At 38.2% G+C, this 16,468-nt stretch overlaps 5 protein-coding genes across 6 annotated transcripts; 3 read left to right on the top strand and 2 right to left on the bottom strand.

The window, feature by feature from the left end:
* Nucleotides 1–75: 75 nt before the first annotated feature.
* Spase12 (Signal peptidase complex subunit Spase12) lies at nucleotides 76–1,010 on the bottom strand. The gene is made up of 3 exons (XM_065316262.1): nucleotides 695–1,010; nucleotides 479–625; nucleotides 76–278 (listed from the first exon to the last, which is right to left on the bottom strand). The coding sequence occupies exons 1-3, from the start codon at nucleotides 857–859 to the stop codon at nucleotides 183–185; spliced, it is 408 nt and encodes a 135-aa protein (XP_065172334.1). The 5' UTR covers nucleotides 860–1,010; the 3' UTR covers nucleotides 76–182.
* A 37-nt stretch (nucleotides 1,011–1,047) lies between these two features.
* Nucleotides 1,048–3,058, top strand: Arc42 (Activator-recruited cofactor subunit 42). Its single transcript, XM_065316261.1, has 4 exons — nucleotides 1,048–1,255; nucleotides 1,505–1,887; nucleotides 1,947–2,288; nucleotides 2,354–3,058. Exons 1-4 carry the CDS (start codon nucleotides 1,201–1,203, stop codon nucleotides 2,804–2,806), a joined length of 1,233 nt encoding a protein of 410 aa, XP_065172333.1. The 5' UTR covers nucleotides 1,048–1,200; the 3' UTR covers nucleotides 2,807–3,058.
* Nucleotides 2,810–5,083, bottom strand: LOC135802650 (BRCA1-associated protein). The gene is made up of 9 exons (XM_065316259.1): nucleotides 4,915–5,083; nucleotides 4,607–4,862; nucleotides 4,384–4,548; nucleotides 4,154–4,329; nucleotides 3,783–4,097; nucleotides 3,546–3,729; nucleotides 3,333–3,482; nucleotides 3,087–3,282; nucleotides 2,810–3,022 (listed from the first exon to the last, which is right to left on the bottom strand). The coding sequence occupies exons 1-9, from the start codon at nucleotides 4,964–4,966 to the stop codon at nucleotides 2,921–2,923; spliced, it is 1,596 nt and encodes a 531-aa protein (XP_065172331.1). The 5' UTR covers nucleotides 4,967–5,083; the 3' UTR covers nucleotides 2,810–2,920.
* A 460-nt stretch (nucleotides 5,084–5,543) lies between these two features.
* wkd (TBC1 domain family member whacked) lies at nucleotides 5,544–7,817 on the top strand. Its single transcript, XM_065316290.1, has 4 exons — nucleotides 5,544–6,046; nucleotides 6,108–6,300; nucleotides 6,375–6,588; nucleotides 6,646–7,817. Exons 1-4 carry the CDS (start codon nucleotides 5,782–5,784, stop codon nucleotides 7,075–7,077), a joined length of 1,104 nt encoding a protein of 367 aa, XP_065172362.1. The 5' UTR covers nucleotides 5,544–5,781; the 3' UTR covers nucleotides 7,078–7,817.
* A 1,356-nt stretch (nucleotides 7,818–9,173) lies between these two features.
* Nucleotides 9,174–13,299, top strand: LOC135802668 (KH domain-containing protein akap-1-like). 2 transcript variants are annotated; one of them, XM_065316287.1, is made up of 8 exons: nucleotides 9,174–9,445; nucleotides 9,512–10,089; nucleotides 10,273–10,504; nucleotides 10,567–10,706; nucleotides 10,759–10,936; nucleotides 11,003–11,218; nucleotides 11,286–11,425; nucleotides 11,489–13,299. In XM_065316287.1, the coding sequence occupies exons 1-8, from the start codon at nucleotides 9,220–9,222 to the stop codon at nucleotides 11,630–11,632; spliced, it is 1,854 nt and encodes a 617-aa protein (XP_065172359.1). In that variant the 5' UTR covers nucleotides 9,174–9,219; the 3' UTR covers nucleotides 11,633–13,299. The 2 variants fall into 2 exon arrangements, with proteins under 2 accessions (XP_065172359.1, XP_065172358.1); XM_065316286.1 differs by having other exon boundaries at nucleotides 9,174–10,089.
* Nucleotides 13,300–16,468: the final 3,169 nt, after the last annotated feature.

Below are 16,468 nucleotides of genomic sequence, written 5' to 3'. Positions count from 1 at the left end.
GCCGGTTTTAAACATTTGAAAAGAGTCACAGGTAAGATCAAGATAAGTTTATTGCATATTAAAGCAAATAATAAATCAAATTAGACAATACTTTTATTTCTGAGCCGTCGCACAACAAAGAATAGAGCAAATAAATGCATAATGTTGAAAGTGGAATACAACAAAGTTAATAATATTTATAATCACTTCTTTTTCTTACTTTGTGATGCATTATCTGGTTTAACTTTTTGCCACTGAAGAGGTTTACGCCTGAACATCGGCCATGGCGGAATTGTCAACTATAAACAAACATTTTAATTTCAATTCAGTTTTAACCTCAAAACATTTTTCACAAATACAAACATTAAATATTATTTTTTTAGTAAAATTTAAAGATATTCAATTTGTTAAATTAATCTCTACATTATGAAATCTTTAAATTGGATAAACTTTTAGTGAAATTGTCCTGAAATAATATAAATAAAATATTAAAAATTACCAATGATGCAAGTAAGAATCCAGCACCCAGAATGTATACTGTTTGTGAGAATTGTTGTATAATATAGCCCCATACTAAGCCAACAATTCCAAATAATGTAATAATGATCCTGGAGATCCTTTCAGCACGAGCTTGCCCCTCAAAATCCTTAAAAATAACATATACTGTTAAACCTGCACATAGTTGCTTTTTAGTCCTTCTCAAGACAATAATTACCATGTGCGTTGGAATGGAATTAATGAAATCCATGTTAGAAGCCGGCTGTTTCACTTTTCTTAGGTTTATCTGCTTCAAACACGTCGATGTGTCGACTTGGGATGTTTTGTTGTCAAATGTCGAATTAACCACGTAAGAAATGTCAAAACTGGGCATTGTAATCATATGTGGAAGTAACGAATGCAACCCATTATACAGATATTTTTATATTTAGTTTTAACTTCTAATAAATATCAAGTTTTTAACTACTTGTGTGTGATTGTATTTTTATATTGTCATTTTATAGAGTGTAAAAGTTCTGTAGTTAATTAATTTTATCGCAGGCAACCCAATGTAGCACCAGCTGAGACGTCTTTTGAGCAAATAAAATTCCTCAGTTGTGTACGTTGTGTTTGGCTCAGTTTATCGTGTTATTAAAAGTGTTCAAAGTTCAGATCTCTAAGTATTTATTAAAGTCGTGTTTTTAGTTCAATATATTTTAGTTTCGATCTAGATTTCGTGTCAAAATGGCGTTATTTGCAAGAAATTTACAGAAATGTCTTTGCAAGACGACCAATACCGGTAAGTTTGCAAATTGTTCTTCGTAAACATAGATTATTGGTTTTTAGATAGGTTAGATTAAACATAAAAATAAACTAGACCCAAAAAGCAAATAAAACAAACAAAGATAACCTTGACGCACTATAAAACTAATCACAAACAAATTAAAACAAAACAAATGAATCACGATATTCAAAATGGCGGAAAATATTAAATCAGCGGCTATTTAATTATCAATTGTGTACTAATAACGATTTAATCATTTTTAAGGAATATGGAGCAAATCAAATATTGCCTCCTTAGCTGCGTTGAGCGAGGAACATCGCATGCTGCAGAAAACATGCCGTGCCTTTGCGGACGACGAACTGAAACCAATGGCGGCGAAGACGGACCGTGAGCATCTCTACCCAACAGCGGCCATTGAAAAAATGGGCGACCTTGGCCTAATGGGCATTACAGTCCCAGAACAATACGGCGGTGCCGGGTTAGATTACCTAGCTTACGCCATAGCCATGGAAGAAATAAGCCGTGGATGCGCGTCTGCTGGTGTAATCATGTCCGCACACAACAGTCTCTACCTCTGGCCCATCATGCAATTCGGCTCCGACGCACAGAAGGAGAAAAACGTCGCTGGTTTCACTGATGGTAAAAAGGTAATAATTTTTCTTCGTTTTAAAGATATAACGAAATCTTAAACAATATTATTGTGTAGATTGGATGTTTTGCCCTATCTGAACCTGGCAACGGATCCGACGCTGGCGCCGCTTCAACCACCGCTTCTGAAGTAGGCGGACAATTCAACCTGAACGGGTCAAAATCATGGATAACCAACGCATTTGAAGCCAAAGCGAGTGTATTATTCGCGACGACAAGCAAAGATCTAAAACATAAAGGTATCTCCGCCTTCATTGTACCTATGCCTGTCGAAGGACTCACACTTGGTAAGAAAGAAGATAAACTTGGCATTCGTGGATCGTCTACGTGTATGCTCATGTTCGAAGACGCTAAAATACCGAAAGAGAACTTGTTGGGCAAACCAGGTGATGGTTTCAAAGTAAGTCAAGATATAACTTAAAATAAAAAAAGTAACCTCACATAACCTGTATTTTGTTATGTTAGATCGCAATGATGACATTAGATGGCGGTAGAATCGGCATTGCTTCCCAGGCGTTGGGCATTGCGCAGGCGTCACTTGAACTAGCCGCAGAATACGCCTCCAAACGCCTGGCATTCGGTAAACCTCTAACACGCTTGCAAACCATTCAGAATAAACTCGCGGATATGTCGCTTGCGTTGGAATCAGCCCGTTTGCTCACATGGCGCGCCGCATGGCTCAAAGATCAACATATGCCGTATGTAAAAGAAGCCGCCATGGCTAAACTCGCCGCCTCCGAGGCAGCCACACTTCTCAGCCATCAATGCATACAGATTCTCGGCGGTATGGGCTATGTTAGTGATATGCCCGCCGAGCGGCATTATCGTGACGCGCGCATCACAGAAATCTATGAAGGTACCTCCGAGATTCAAAAACTGGTCATTGCTGGAAACCTGATCAAAGAGATGGGTCTCTAAATGTTGCATTTTAAATCTTTTTTCAATTTTTATACGACCTAGTTATAAATATGTTTTGTGTTGTAACGGTTAAGTAAGTAACAGTGACGATCGCCGAAGAGTTAGCATCCTTTCTTACTTCTTCTTGCGGCGGCGTCCTTTGCTTGTCTGTGGAGCATCTCCGATCGTGATCGTACCTTCGGCGATCTCATCTTTTATATCGGATTTTTCAATTGTCTACAAAACGAAATAACAAAACACATAACCTCAAAATTTATTTATTTTGGTTTCTTATACTTACATTTTGCGCCTCGAGATAAAACATAACGTCGCGCAGTTGCTCCTCCAAGCTCTTTATTTGTGTTGTGCGTGTAACCTCCAAATCCTCTAGTTTTTTCTCCAGTTTCACCATGCGGTCATGGTATTGCTCTTGGTTAGCACGTAGGGCTTTACCTAATTGACGCTCAACGTTTAATTCTTTTAATGTTGAGTTAAACCTATAAAAATTTGTAATTTAGAAGATTTTAGTTAATATCTAGTAACTTACTTGTTGATTTGTTGATTGAGACGTTTCTCCACTGCGCTTTTTTCCTTCTTTAAAGTTTTTACTTCATCACGCAGTGCTTGATTCTCTTCGGTGAGGTTGCCTATCTTTAGAGTTAATGCTTCCGTGTCATCAGCGTTCCGATATTCAAGTCTGAAAAAAACACGCAATTGAATATTATTAAACCGTGTTATTTTCGTGTATATTGCGTATTACTGTGATATTTTATTCTCGAAATACATGCGTTGCTCCTCCAGTTGTGATGTTAACAAATACGTGAACTCCAGCTGCACCGAATCGACTTTCTCTTGCGCTTGTTCCAAATCAGGTGTTGGTCCTTCGCTAGCGACCAATTTACCATCCGCTTTGTTTTGTAACAAGCGATGAACGAAGTTATCGCCTTAAATTAAACAGGTTAGGATGTCCTAGTGTTAAATTAAGGTTATGTTTAACCTTTATAATCCCATACACGATGAGATCCCAGTTGCAGCGCATAACAATGACCTGTTTCATGATAGTGTGACGCCGCATGCCCGCCTTGGTAACGCCCACAACCAACATGGCCGCAGATGAGGCAAATCCAAAGAGTGTCCGCTGCTGGGGCGGACTTACCACACCTTTCACATTCGCTGTCTTCCGCTTGCTCGGGGCTTTGCACACATCTGCACACTGGACAAGTCGAATCACTCCACTGCTCCAAACAGTTTGAGTGAAAAGTGTGATTGCACAAGATTGTCAATACGCCGTCGACGGACTCATCCATTCTCTCTGTGTAATATTCAGTTGATTAAATTACATCAATTTATAAGAATTAAAAGAATTACCGAGACAAACAGGACAAATTGGTAATTCAGTGTGTCCATGAGGCGGAATATCGTCATGTCCACACTCAACTCGTGATACCCACACAGCCCTGCAAAGAATTTCCGGTTCCAGACTGTTGAATGGAGCGCCATTGAAGGTTTCATAAAATTCTCTAGCAGATGAATGTGTCCGGAACCTGAAGAAAACAATTTTTTAAATTTAATTAATTTATTACTAGAAAAAAACGTACGTTAGTAATGCCATATATTGATTTGGGAGATTATCTCTCAACACGCGAATGTGCGAAATCTCAGAGTGGCATGGTGCTGTAAAACCCAGTAGATCATGGCAGGTCATAGAGTTTGGAACTCCCAATAAACACAAAGTCAATGCTTCATCTTTGCTACTCAATACACTATAAAACAAACAAATAATCAATATTTTCATAATAACATGCAAGGTAAAATACTTACTCTTCCTTATACAGATGTAGTATTCCCTTTGTGATCTCAACAAATGGATTGCCACTAAAGAAACCAATCTCACATCGCTCTTCAGTTACAACATCACTTTCTGAAACTGTTGCCTGTCTGCTGTGCACTGGCACTAGTCCCCAGTCTTCTCTAGGTGTTTCTAGCTTACTGGGAAACGTCTCGACACTAATTTCTTGCGGTGTGCGTTGACCTCGGGTGGTTGTTTCAGCACGATCCATTGATTCAGCTCCTTCAACTAGGAAAATTTATTTATAATGTAAATTTTGTTTTTTTATTTTGAATGTTACCATTAGCGTCAACCTCCAGCCGCAGAACACACTTGGACACCAAGTCAGACATTCTCCGGCACTAAACGCACATTAGAATTTTCGTTGAAATCGGATATGCAAGAGGTGCAGTTGAGTTATTTTTAATTTATTCCATGCAAAATACGAAATAGATTCATATTGTCATTTTTGACCTTGAGAATACCCTTCGACGCACTGACAAGTAATATACCAGGTGTTGCAATAATATTTAATATTTTTAACCATAAGAAAACTTAAATATACATATAAATAGCGTAAATTAACTATAAATAGTACAATAATTAATAATAAGTAATATTAATATAATATTTAAGTTTTTCTTTACATTAAAATTAACTATAAAATGTTTTAATTGGGAAAATGTGATCATAACAATACACTTAGTATAAAGTGTTTGTGTTTGCCTACATTTTAAATAAGAAGTTATTGTTTATTAAGATTGTAAAAAAAATACTAAATTACTTTTTACTTTTAAATTATACATTTACTACTTATTTAATTGATTAAAATGTTTATAATTATTAAAATAGGTAAATTTTGCAATAATTTGTAGTCTTCATATGGTTTCTGTCAAACGCTGTCAAATTATCACTGCTGTCAGAAATGATTCTCCCATAAAAACACGAAGTTAGTCAACCCGCTCGCCTGCTTGTTGATACGGTGACGTCGCGAATGTTTACTCCGCCGTTTGCCGCCCCCGCATTACCACCGCCGACTGCATTACTAAAACTATTGAGTAATTAAACAGTTAATTTTTTCTACCCACACGGCGAAGATGTCGAGTTATTGTCGCGCATATTGCGAGTCCCTCGCTTCCTAGCGCAACACCCGCCTCCTCATCCGACGATGGCGGCATCAACGCCCGCCGCCGCCGGCGACGACGACGGCTCTGTAACTTCTGATACCAGCACACAATTTGGCGGAAGCGTGGTTTCCACCGTGCCGGATCGGTATGGCTTCATCGGCGGCGCACAATACACCGCCGAGAAGGGCGGCGGCCCCCCGCCCGAGGTGGTTCTTCGACGCGAGCGCAAGTGGCTGTCGATGCTTAAGAACTACGACTTTTATATGGATAAACAATACAAAAAAATACGTGAACGATGTCGCAAAGGTAATAATCACACCGAAAAAACAAAAACGAAATTTAAATAAATTTAAATTATTTATAACAGGTATACCAATGTCGGTAAGAGCACGCGCATGGGCCCATCTCTGCGGCGGTGAAATGTTACGGATAAAATTTAACGGTGTCTATCAAAAGTGTTTATCACAGGAAGCTGAAGCAAAAGCAATGGATGACATCAAGAAAGATCTTCATCGACAGTTTCCTTTCCATGAGATGTTTTGTTCAGAAGATAAACCAGGGTTAGTATACTATAATTACATAAATAATTAAATAAATTATAATTTTTTGCATTTCCAATTTTATGTTCATATAGACAAAGGGAATTAGAAAATGTTTTACGTGCATATGTAGTCTACAACCCTGAAGTGGGTTATTGCCAAGCACAAGGCCCAGTTGCAGCTTTCCTGTTGATGCATATGCCTGCCGAGCAAGCATTTTGGTGTCTTGTTAGCATCTGCGAGAAATACTTAGCTAACTACTATTTACCTTCAATGGACACTGTCCAGCATGATGGACTTATGTTACAGGTAAAATTTAAATCATATTATCTAATTTTTGGTGATAATTAATTAATGCTATTTTAGGCGTTGTTAAAACGACTTTGTACACCTGCCTACAAACACTTAAAGAAAGTCGGTGCGGAACCAATGTTCTACTGCACCGAATGGTTTCTCTGCGCATTTACACGCACTTTACCATGGTCCTCATTGCTCCGCGTCTGGGACGTTTTCCTCTGTGAAGGCATCAAGGTGCTGTTCAAAGTCGCGCTCGTCATTCTCATCGGGTGTTTGGGACAAGCGCGTGCGAGGAAACAATGCGGTGATTTGTGTCTCACACTGAACGTCCTGCGGTCGCCACCGCAGGAGATTCTCGAAGAGGAATACTTAATCGCGCATGTGAACCGTCTGAATCTCACCGAGGAGGACTTCATGGAGGAGGAGGTGAAGCTGCGTCGACGGCTCAAGAAGGAAAAGGAGCGCGCTGAGAAAGAGAAGACTGATGCGTCCCAGCGGTAGATTTAAAATATCGAGTCAATATTTGCAGTCAATGACTTGTTGTGACTAACCGTCGATTCATCCACGCACGTTATCGCATTTACAATATTGATATACTATATAAAAGTTGTTGATTAGCTGACTGATGATGTGTCAATCACAGATTAGGTTAACGTTAAGCGAAATGGTTTTTAGAGGTTATGAGGTGTGTTTACCGTTGAAACTTCGAACCGCGACTGGAATAATGGCAGAAACTATGGAATGCATTTACTTCCACTCACAATTAGGATAATTCTAATTTCTTTGTTGTCTTTTTTAGTTTTGCGCACGAGATGATAAAAAATATTTAGATATGTTGATATGTTAAGAGTTAAAAAAAAGTTTAAACATTTAAACGACGTCCGACATGTTCAAGCACGTGCAATTATACGAATACGAAGTATTATCTATTTTCCAAGGGTGCTTTAAGTCCCTTTAAGTAGCGAATTAGTCTGGAATGAGAAGAAGAATTACGTTTGCGTTTTGAATATTTAAAATATTGAAAATTGAATTTTGGGAATATTTAATATTGTCCCTGTATATATTATACTTCTGTTAAAAATGAGTAAGGAATATTATTGCTGATTGTATTCAATTGAATTTGTTACGGGATTCTCGAATACCTGTCTTATTGAGGTGGATTTAAGATGTGTTACAGCCGCATACTCTGTTGTTGAACACTTACCTGTAAATGTTTATAAATCTTTGCTTTTTGTACCATTCTCACTTGATTCATTGAATTTCCTGTGTGTATAGTAGAATTTTTGGTAGTTTTCACCCTCTTTGATTAAAATATTAATACATTTGGGGTGTTATGCTAAATTATCTATCGATAATATAAAAATGAATCGCAAAATCTGTTGGTACGCGCATAACGCAACAACGCCTAGACTAATTTAGCAAATTCTTTTTTTTAAATGTTTGTTAAAGTCCAAGGATGGTTTTTACGGCGATAAATATTCGAATAATTGCCGGGAAAACCTTAAAGACAGCCCTTTTCTATAGGATAAAAATTGGCATTGAGATTCAATCATAGTTATAGTTATTTAGTTGAATCCGAGATGGCGCGCTGAAGTGCATTATCAGCAATTTTATATAATTCATTTTTTGAAATAATATTGCAAATCTTATGTATAGAATTGACACATACTATGTCTAGAACAAGAGAGTAAAAATGTATTACATTTTTATTAAACACTATCGAGTCGAGGTCGCGGGTAAAATATCGATATGAACATAAACTTGCAAATAACCTGAAACAGTCTTATAGGCAACCAAGTACACAAGAACAGGCCAAATACACTATCGGTATCAAACGTAATTCAATAGTTTACTGAATAGTTATCGTTTGTGGTGCGTTCAAGGTTTACGAGTAATAATTATTCAAATCATTATCACCAGTACGCGCAGCAATCGAAAGTGAATATTTTCCAAATAGATCAAAACGTGATGTCGACACTATGGACACTTTTACGACTTTATTTACTTACGTATTCCGTTTATTACTTTGATGACTCTGATGTCTCATGTTACTTAAGTATTTTACTTAGATTGTGAGTTGAATGCGCTGACGAATTAAAATCCGATGCATTGTTATGTAACTTGATATTTTCTGCGGACCATCATATTTAAAAAGGTATTTATCAAATAATTATAATCTTATTAATCTACCAAGTGTTACCATAAATGCTTTATCCTAAACAATCGCTTAATTTAAGTGTAGTACATTTGTTCAATCAACACTTGGTGGATTTAAGTCAAGTTTAAACTTCACTGAAGTCAAGTGATGGAAATACAACTGAAAAGCGTTAGCAACAGCACATGTATATTGTGTGTGTGTGTGCGAGTGTGTACAAGGCGATAATATATGAGCATTACAAGCATTCTATATTTATACTGAAAGCAATAAAACGCTAGCGAAAACAGAAAACAAACGCGCATTGGCGCTTCAACGCTCGCTCAGAGCAGCTGGCGTGATTTTAACAGTATTTCTTTTACTTGTTGATTATTATGGATTACACTGAGAGTGCCTTTTTCTGAGGATTTGCATCTAATAACAACGTTTCTTTTCTTTCAGGATCGCATTTGTGAATCATCCGGATTTAATCGTGGAGCTGATAAGCAATGGCCCCATCCTATTCGCGTCAGCTGCTAGTGTTTGCAGTGCCCACAATCGCAGTGCTCCTTACCTACTTCTGGTTCAAGAGGAAAAGAGGCGTAAAACAGAGTGACCCAGGTGATTCGCCGTCCATCGCTGAGACGAAGCTTACTTCAAATAAGACTAGTGAACTTCAGGAAGTATCAAACACTCCGACGAAATCTATTGCCACTCCGTCTGGCGGTAATATCGGTACTCCCCAACACCATCAGCCACAAGGTAGTAGTTCCGATAACACCTCTCCATTTGGTTCCCCAGATCGTTCCCCGCGAGTTCTCTCCACCCCATCCACGCCCATTGATATTATCATCCCGCGCGAACTCAGATCGCAGCGAACCAGCCCAATTGTCATCTCCGACGAGGATTTAGACATCGAAATTGAGAAGGTGAAGTCGATGCGCTCGTACTCATCGGAGCATTATAAACTTTCTGGTGGGTCGGATACGATTGACGGCATTTCGACGACGAGCTCTACCTCATCGCGCACACCGGCAAAAAAGGCCAAAGCAAAAGTACAGCAGCCCGAAGACGCTATGCCAGCCGGGAAGTTGGACTCGCAAGTCAAGTCGAAGAACCAGATGAAGACTAACGCCGAAAAGAAGAAGGGCAAGATGACTCCTGTTAAAAAGGTAGAGGAAGAGCTCAGCAACATGAAACTCAATCAAGAGTCGGAGACCCAGGAGGAGGTAAAGGTCGAGAATGGCCGGAAAGAGGAACAAGCAAATGCACATGCCGAAGAACGGCAGAGCAGTGAGCGAGACTCAGCTAATCACAGCCCCGCTGATGTTATGTTGGCCAGTCCATCGCTGAGTTGCATTTCGGATAATCACAGCGAGGTGAGCTTTTTGAATTCTTGACGCCCCAGTTGTACATACACTTAAATATTAATCTAAAATAAATTTTGTTCATAAGACTTCCCTTTAAATTTATTTTGCTAAGTGACAACAGCTAATCAATTAATTTGACGGAAATCATGTTATTTTGGTTGCATACTATAAAGTTTTCCTTTGTTTTATCAGGGTTCTAGTGATAGTGGTAAGGGAGGTAGTGATGTAGCTACGCCTCCGTCGCGCACCCCTGCAGGGGACTCTATGCCACTGACCTACGAGTTTACGCTACCACAGGTACTGGTTGGCAAGCTAATCGGACGTTTCGGTACATTTGTCGCCGAGATCAAGGAGAAGACGCGTTCACACATTGTGATCAAGAAGCATCCCACAGTTGGCAAGCTCAAATTATGTGTTATTGAAGGTAACATCAAGAAAACTTTTATATCAACAGTGTTAATGTTATTTTGGTTTTTCATTTTGTAGGTAGTCAAAGTGAAATCGATAAAGCCCTGAAGATGATTCGTGAGCGTTTCCCACTAAAGAAGCATCCAGAAGTTACGTTGGAACAAGTGACTGTTTCAACACAGATGTCCAGCGTTCCCATTAGCACAGATCACATATATGTAAGTGACATTTAAAAGTATTTGACTGTGTTGCTCATTGTTTCTTTTGCAGTTAAAACTTGTCGAAGGCGTTAATAATGATACCATCGTGAGCTGCATGGTGACGCCCAGCCATCTCTTCCTCCAACAGCCGACGCACCCGTCCTACCCGCATCTGCAAGTGCTTTCCAGGTACATGATGATGTGCTACAGTAATCCAGAATCACCGTCAATGCCAAAACCAATTCAACGTAAGTTTTATATTAATTTAAAATGGAAATGTGTCTTTCAATTATGCAATTTTACGTTTTCTATAGCAAACACAATTTGTGTGGCGGAATCAATCGGCGAGTGGTGTCGGGCGATGATTCTATCCACATCAGAGGAAGAGGACACTTCCTATGTGACCTTCCTTGATTATGGCGGTTTTGCTGTAATTCCCAATGATCAGCTCAAACAAATTCGCGGCGATTTTCTCCTGCTTCCCTTCCAGGCAGCTGAATGCCATCTTGCGAATATCCGACCTGTAGGTGGTATGTATCACAATCTTTTTAACACGCAAAGGATAGTTTTGCAGTTAGGTTCATACTTGATTTTTAGGCGATGACGCTCAGTGGTGCGATGAGGCGTATAAAATGGTAGCCGATGTAACAAAGGGTGCCCTGGCGCTCGCGCAAATAGCAGAATATACCGAACACGGGATTCCCTTAGTTTTAATGTACATTTTAGTTGGACCACAGGTAATAATTTTTATACTCTACTATTTTAAAGTTTATAATAATATTTCTTGTATTTCCCTGCAGTCGATTGTATATTTAAATGACGAATTAGTGAAACGCGGATTCGCCGAATACATTCATACGCCGGAGATACTGGACGAGGTACAGACGACGTATGTCGACGTTGCAGAGCCAGAGGCGGGCGCTGTCGGCGGGATTGCAGTGTAAAACATCCCATCCACACACACACACACCTACAACATTGTGCACTTCGGTGCCTCAATCTGCGAAACAGAACACACAAACATAAAGCATAGTTATTTATATATTTAGATATTGCATGAGGGCGGGCCACGGGCACTGATGGGATGGTTGCGCACGTGATATGGCAGGGCGGCACGCGCACAATTCTTACCCTGCCCGTCTTCTTTTATAGTCACTTGATGTCTACGCCCATGTTATTCATCAAGCATGTTGTTGATTTTCTTTCCGCGATGTACACTTACGTCCATGCACTTGAACTAGTTAAAATAGCCAACTCTTAGTTTATGCGTTGTGCAAACATGCTCTTTCAATTTGATTTTGTGTTGTTGTACAATGTAATGATTTGATTTGTGATGCGGCTTATTTTCCTACTATTTGTTGATATTTATGCCACGCCTCTAGCACACGACACGCGTTTTCATTTATATCTCTCTATGATAATTTTAACATTGTCGCAACAATAATGGTTGTGCGCACTTACCTCATAATTGTAGGTAGGCAGGCTGGATTTGATGAAGTCGGTTTTTAATAGATCGGTAGGTTTTAATACATAACTGGTTTGAAGTTTCAAGCAAGATTGCGAAACATGTAGAGTGCGCCTGAAGTAGCATGATCTTCTCTTTGTATTGATCACAGCAAGGCACCGCGATGCAAATGTTAATGAAAACAAAAAGAAATGTACATATTGTATTTTTGAATATTACTATTAGTAGATTTAGTGGAACGCATACTACTCTGTAACTTACATTTAGTGCTGGTAGGTTAGTTATTGTTTTCTTTCTTTAATTTTGCCTAGAGTTATTGTTTATTTTTAATTTCTAACTTCCCATCTTCATTTGCGTATGCGCGACGCCGTTATATTGCAAATGTACGGAGTTGTCATTACACAACGCACGCCTGAAACGCAAAGTTGAAACAAACACAAAGTTAATTGTAATCGTAACGTAAGCTTAGTAATTTAACAGGAATTTTCGGAGAGTTGCATCGGCGATGGGATGCAAACTCTGTAGGAATGATTGTAGGATGGAACTTTGTAGCCAAACTTGTAACTGATTCAGACTGATTTGATTGTTCCTAGTCCATACAAACAAGTGGTTGCTACACATTTGGTTTATAGCAAAACACATCTTGCAAAGAAGTCATGTCAGAATATATAAATAAGACAAAGAAACACTTCAAAGTTGTTAACCGACAAGCCAAAAATCACTGTAAAAAGATTTTGCACAATAAATCAATTATTGTACGTTTGTTACACTGAATTATTACACTTGAACACTACACTGAAAAGGAGGCGCCTACAATAGAAATGGTAGCAATAGTTAAATAGAATAATCTAATTTTGTACATTTCGAATGTAAAAATTGGTTGTTGATGACTTACTTTTAACCGAGAAACAATTTGGTAGCAATGCAATTGGAGCGGGAGCAAGCAACATTCTACAATAGTGAAACTAACATGTTATCTAATCATATTCTGTTCTTAGAGTTACTACTCTTTTTCATGTGTTATTTACGTTTACGATTTTTTGTGCGTTTGTATTTTTAATTTTATGCGTAATTCGTAAGGACTTAGATATACTTTAGCTTTTGTACATAAGGAGTTGTAATATACGTTTTTTTTCTTTTTGGAAATCTATTTTACCTTTTTATAACCATAACAACATCATCTCAACGTTCTTATTTCCTAGTTTTAAAATGTTTAAAACAATGGCAGGAGAACAAAAAGTCATTAAAACACTATGTTTTGACTGGTTGACATTACTGCAGTATCATGTGGTCCGGCACAGTCTGCTTCAGTTTGGTTCCAGCCTTCGGGTTGCTGGCGCGCGTTCCTTGTAAGAAATAGATCACTTAATATTTGAATCGCAATTGATGGCAAATCATGGCAATTCTAATATGTGCTGTGGTAATTATTCATGGCACCTGTAATTTAAGAATTTAGTGTGTCGCGAGTGCGTTTAGCCGTCGGCGAATGGAATACTTACCTACACGAAATGCGGAATATCAAATGTGTCTATACCTTGGGAGTAAAACATGTCTCGCCACGAAGGCATCTTCAGTAACTGAGATGACGTATTTCCGCGTTTCTTGGGTTTTTAAGTCGGTAGTTGAAATAGAATCGGTCTGCAAAGATAAGATTTAGAATTAACGGACTAGTGCGACGTACAGTTGATGAATTATCGCGCGTGGAAGATAGAATTGTGTGGTTTTCCAATGTGCGCACGTTTTTGCCGTCGGCCGTCGAATATCTTACGACGGCTTACAAGTCTCAGTGGTTTTATTTGCGTAGTGTTATTGTTTGTACCCTGTGTGAAATATATCAACCGCGCACGCAAGGCCGAAACATTCTAGGAATTAAACATTTAGTGAAGATGTTTTATGGACGAAATGGATTCATGAGACGTTAAGGAGGAAACAGTCTAATAACTAAATACTCTGAAAATACTTAAAATTATTTCAACACTTTTAATTATTTTAACAAATAACTTTAAATTTTAACATGTATTTTTGTGATGGTATGAGTTGCAATAAACTATACTTTTAATATTACATGTACTAGTATATTTGTTTCTTTACTTCCTATTTAACGTTTTCTATATTAGATTCAAAGATCATATTTGATTGCATGTGCTTGAAATGCAAATAACAGGTATATAAATGTTGTTGTTTTTAAAAAGGTGATAAAAACAACACCATTTATACCTGAAACGAATAAGTTTTGATATGAGAGCCCGGTGGCTCAGGTGGCATGTGTATATGCTAGCATGCTAGAAATTCGTGGTTCATGGTTCGAATCTCAGCGGCGGATGGCAGTTTTATTAAATAATCAGACATTTAAGAAATGTGGGTTGCATACCACACAAATAAGTTGAAGAGCCGAGTACGGACGGAGCAACAATAGGAATAAGTAGAAAGAAGGTGGTGGAAGAGCAGCAAGCAAGTAAGTAGAGAAGCAGCAGGAGAGAATAGGAGAAGTAAGAAGAGAAGAGAGAGTACAGGAAGAAAAGAGAATGGGGGTGCCGGAATTTTTAAATTTTTTGGCGGCGTGTCGTTATAAGGCAGCACACTGCTTCGATCCGTCCAATGCTCCCGGCCCATCCTACAGCTACGATGCCTCTGCGCTTCATCCCCGGAATTATCAGGCATATCAACAATTTTTATAGTGGGGGATCACCCCCAGAGAGAGGGAACTCCTTATAAGGACAATCCTTATAAGGTCTTGTTCAAATATTTCGAAGTTTTAAGTCGTCTCAAGAGAGGCGACACTTAAAAATAATCTTACATGTTCTGACCTGTACCTGAAATGAAATAAGGAGTACACAAATCATACAGGATACCTTAACAATTCTTATAGTGGGGATTATCTCCTGAGAGAGGGAATTATTCCTGAAATGATAGAAGGGGTACACACAAATCAAAGAAGTCAATATATCTTACAATTTCTTTATTAACAATAGAATACAAGTTTAGATTTTACAAGTCAACAAAATACATGCCATATTGAGCCGGGACTTACAACCTGCATAGCCGCGCACATGCCAGCAAGTTGCACTTCGCAAAGAACTAGCGGGATAAAGAAATGAGGGAATAAGGGAATAGACCATTTTCTACGTGAGTGAAAATGGGAACAAATATACAGGGAGTTACAAAAGAAAATTTAAAGTGCAAACAAACAACTCTATACAGTACAAACTAATATACAGGGTGATACAAATAGAAAATTCAAAGTGCAAAGATGAAAAACCTGAAAACAACAGGTAAAGCTAAATTTTCACGGACAACAAGGAAAACAAATATACAGGGTGTTACAAAAAAGAAATTACTACATCACAAAAGAAAATGCCAAGTTCAAGAGGGAAAATATTAGGAAACACTAAATGTCACCAGTTTTTGATAGGATATTTAGGAACACAAATATACAGGGTGTTAAATTTCAATACAGGAAAATAAAGAATTAAATTCTGCATCTGGGAAAATTATTCCGAATTTAGTTTAAGACCGCGTTCGCGTGTTATAATAAAAAAACTACAATTCCTAGCGCAACGAATACTAGTGCGTATACATACAACTATCAATATAACTCGCCTTACGGAATTTTCTCGCCATAAATTTCGATAAGGGAAATAAAGAATTAAATTCTGCATCAGGGAAAATTATTCCGAATTTAGTTTAAGACCGCGTTCGCGTGTTATAATAAAAAAAAACTACAATTCCATGCGCAACGAGTACTAGTGCGTATACACACAACCATCAATATAACTCGCCTTACCTAATTTCTTCGCAATAAATTTCGATATAGGGAAATAAAGAATTAAATTCCGCATCTGGGAAAATTATTCCGAACTTAGTTTAAGACCGCGTTCGCGTGTTATAATAAAAAACTACAATTCCTAGCGCAACGAGTACTAGTGCGTTTACACATAACTATCAATATAACTTGCCTTACGAAATTTTCCCGCAATAAATTTTGATACAAAGAAAAAAAGAATTAAATTTTGCATCTGGGAAAGTTATTCCGGATTTAGTTTAAGACAGCGTTCGCGTGTTATAATATCAAAACTACAATTCCTAGCGCAACGAGTACTAGTGCGTATACACACCACTATCAATATAAATCGCTTTACCGAATTTCTTCGCAATAAATTTCGATATAGGGAAATAAAGAATTAAATTCCGCATCGGGGAAGATTACTCCGAACTTAGTTTAAGACAGCGTTCGTGTGTTAAAATAAAAATAAATATAATTCTTAGCGCAACGAGTACTAGTGCGTTTACACACAACTATCAATATAACTTGCGT

This window comes from Atheta coriaria, unplaced genomic scaffold, assembly GCF_025399875.1.
Source record: "Atheta coriaria isolate IRGN ID8LTWV9N9 unplaced genomic scaffold, Caltech_Dcor_3.1 hic_scaffold_44_pilon, whole genome shotgun sequence".
Taxonomy (NCBI): Eukaryota; Metazoa; Arthropoda; class Insecta; order Coleoptera; family Staphylinidae; genus Dalotia; species Dalotia coriaria.
This window is presented reverse-complemented; position numbering and strand designations above follow the sequence as displayed.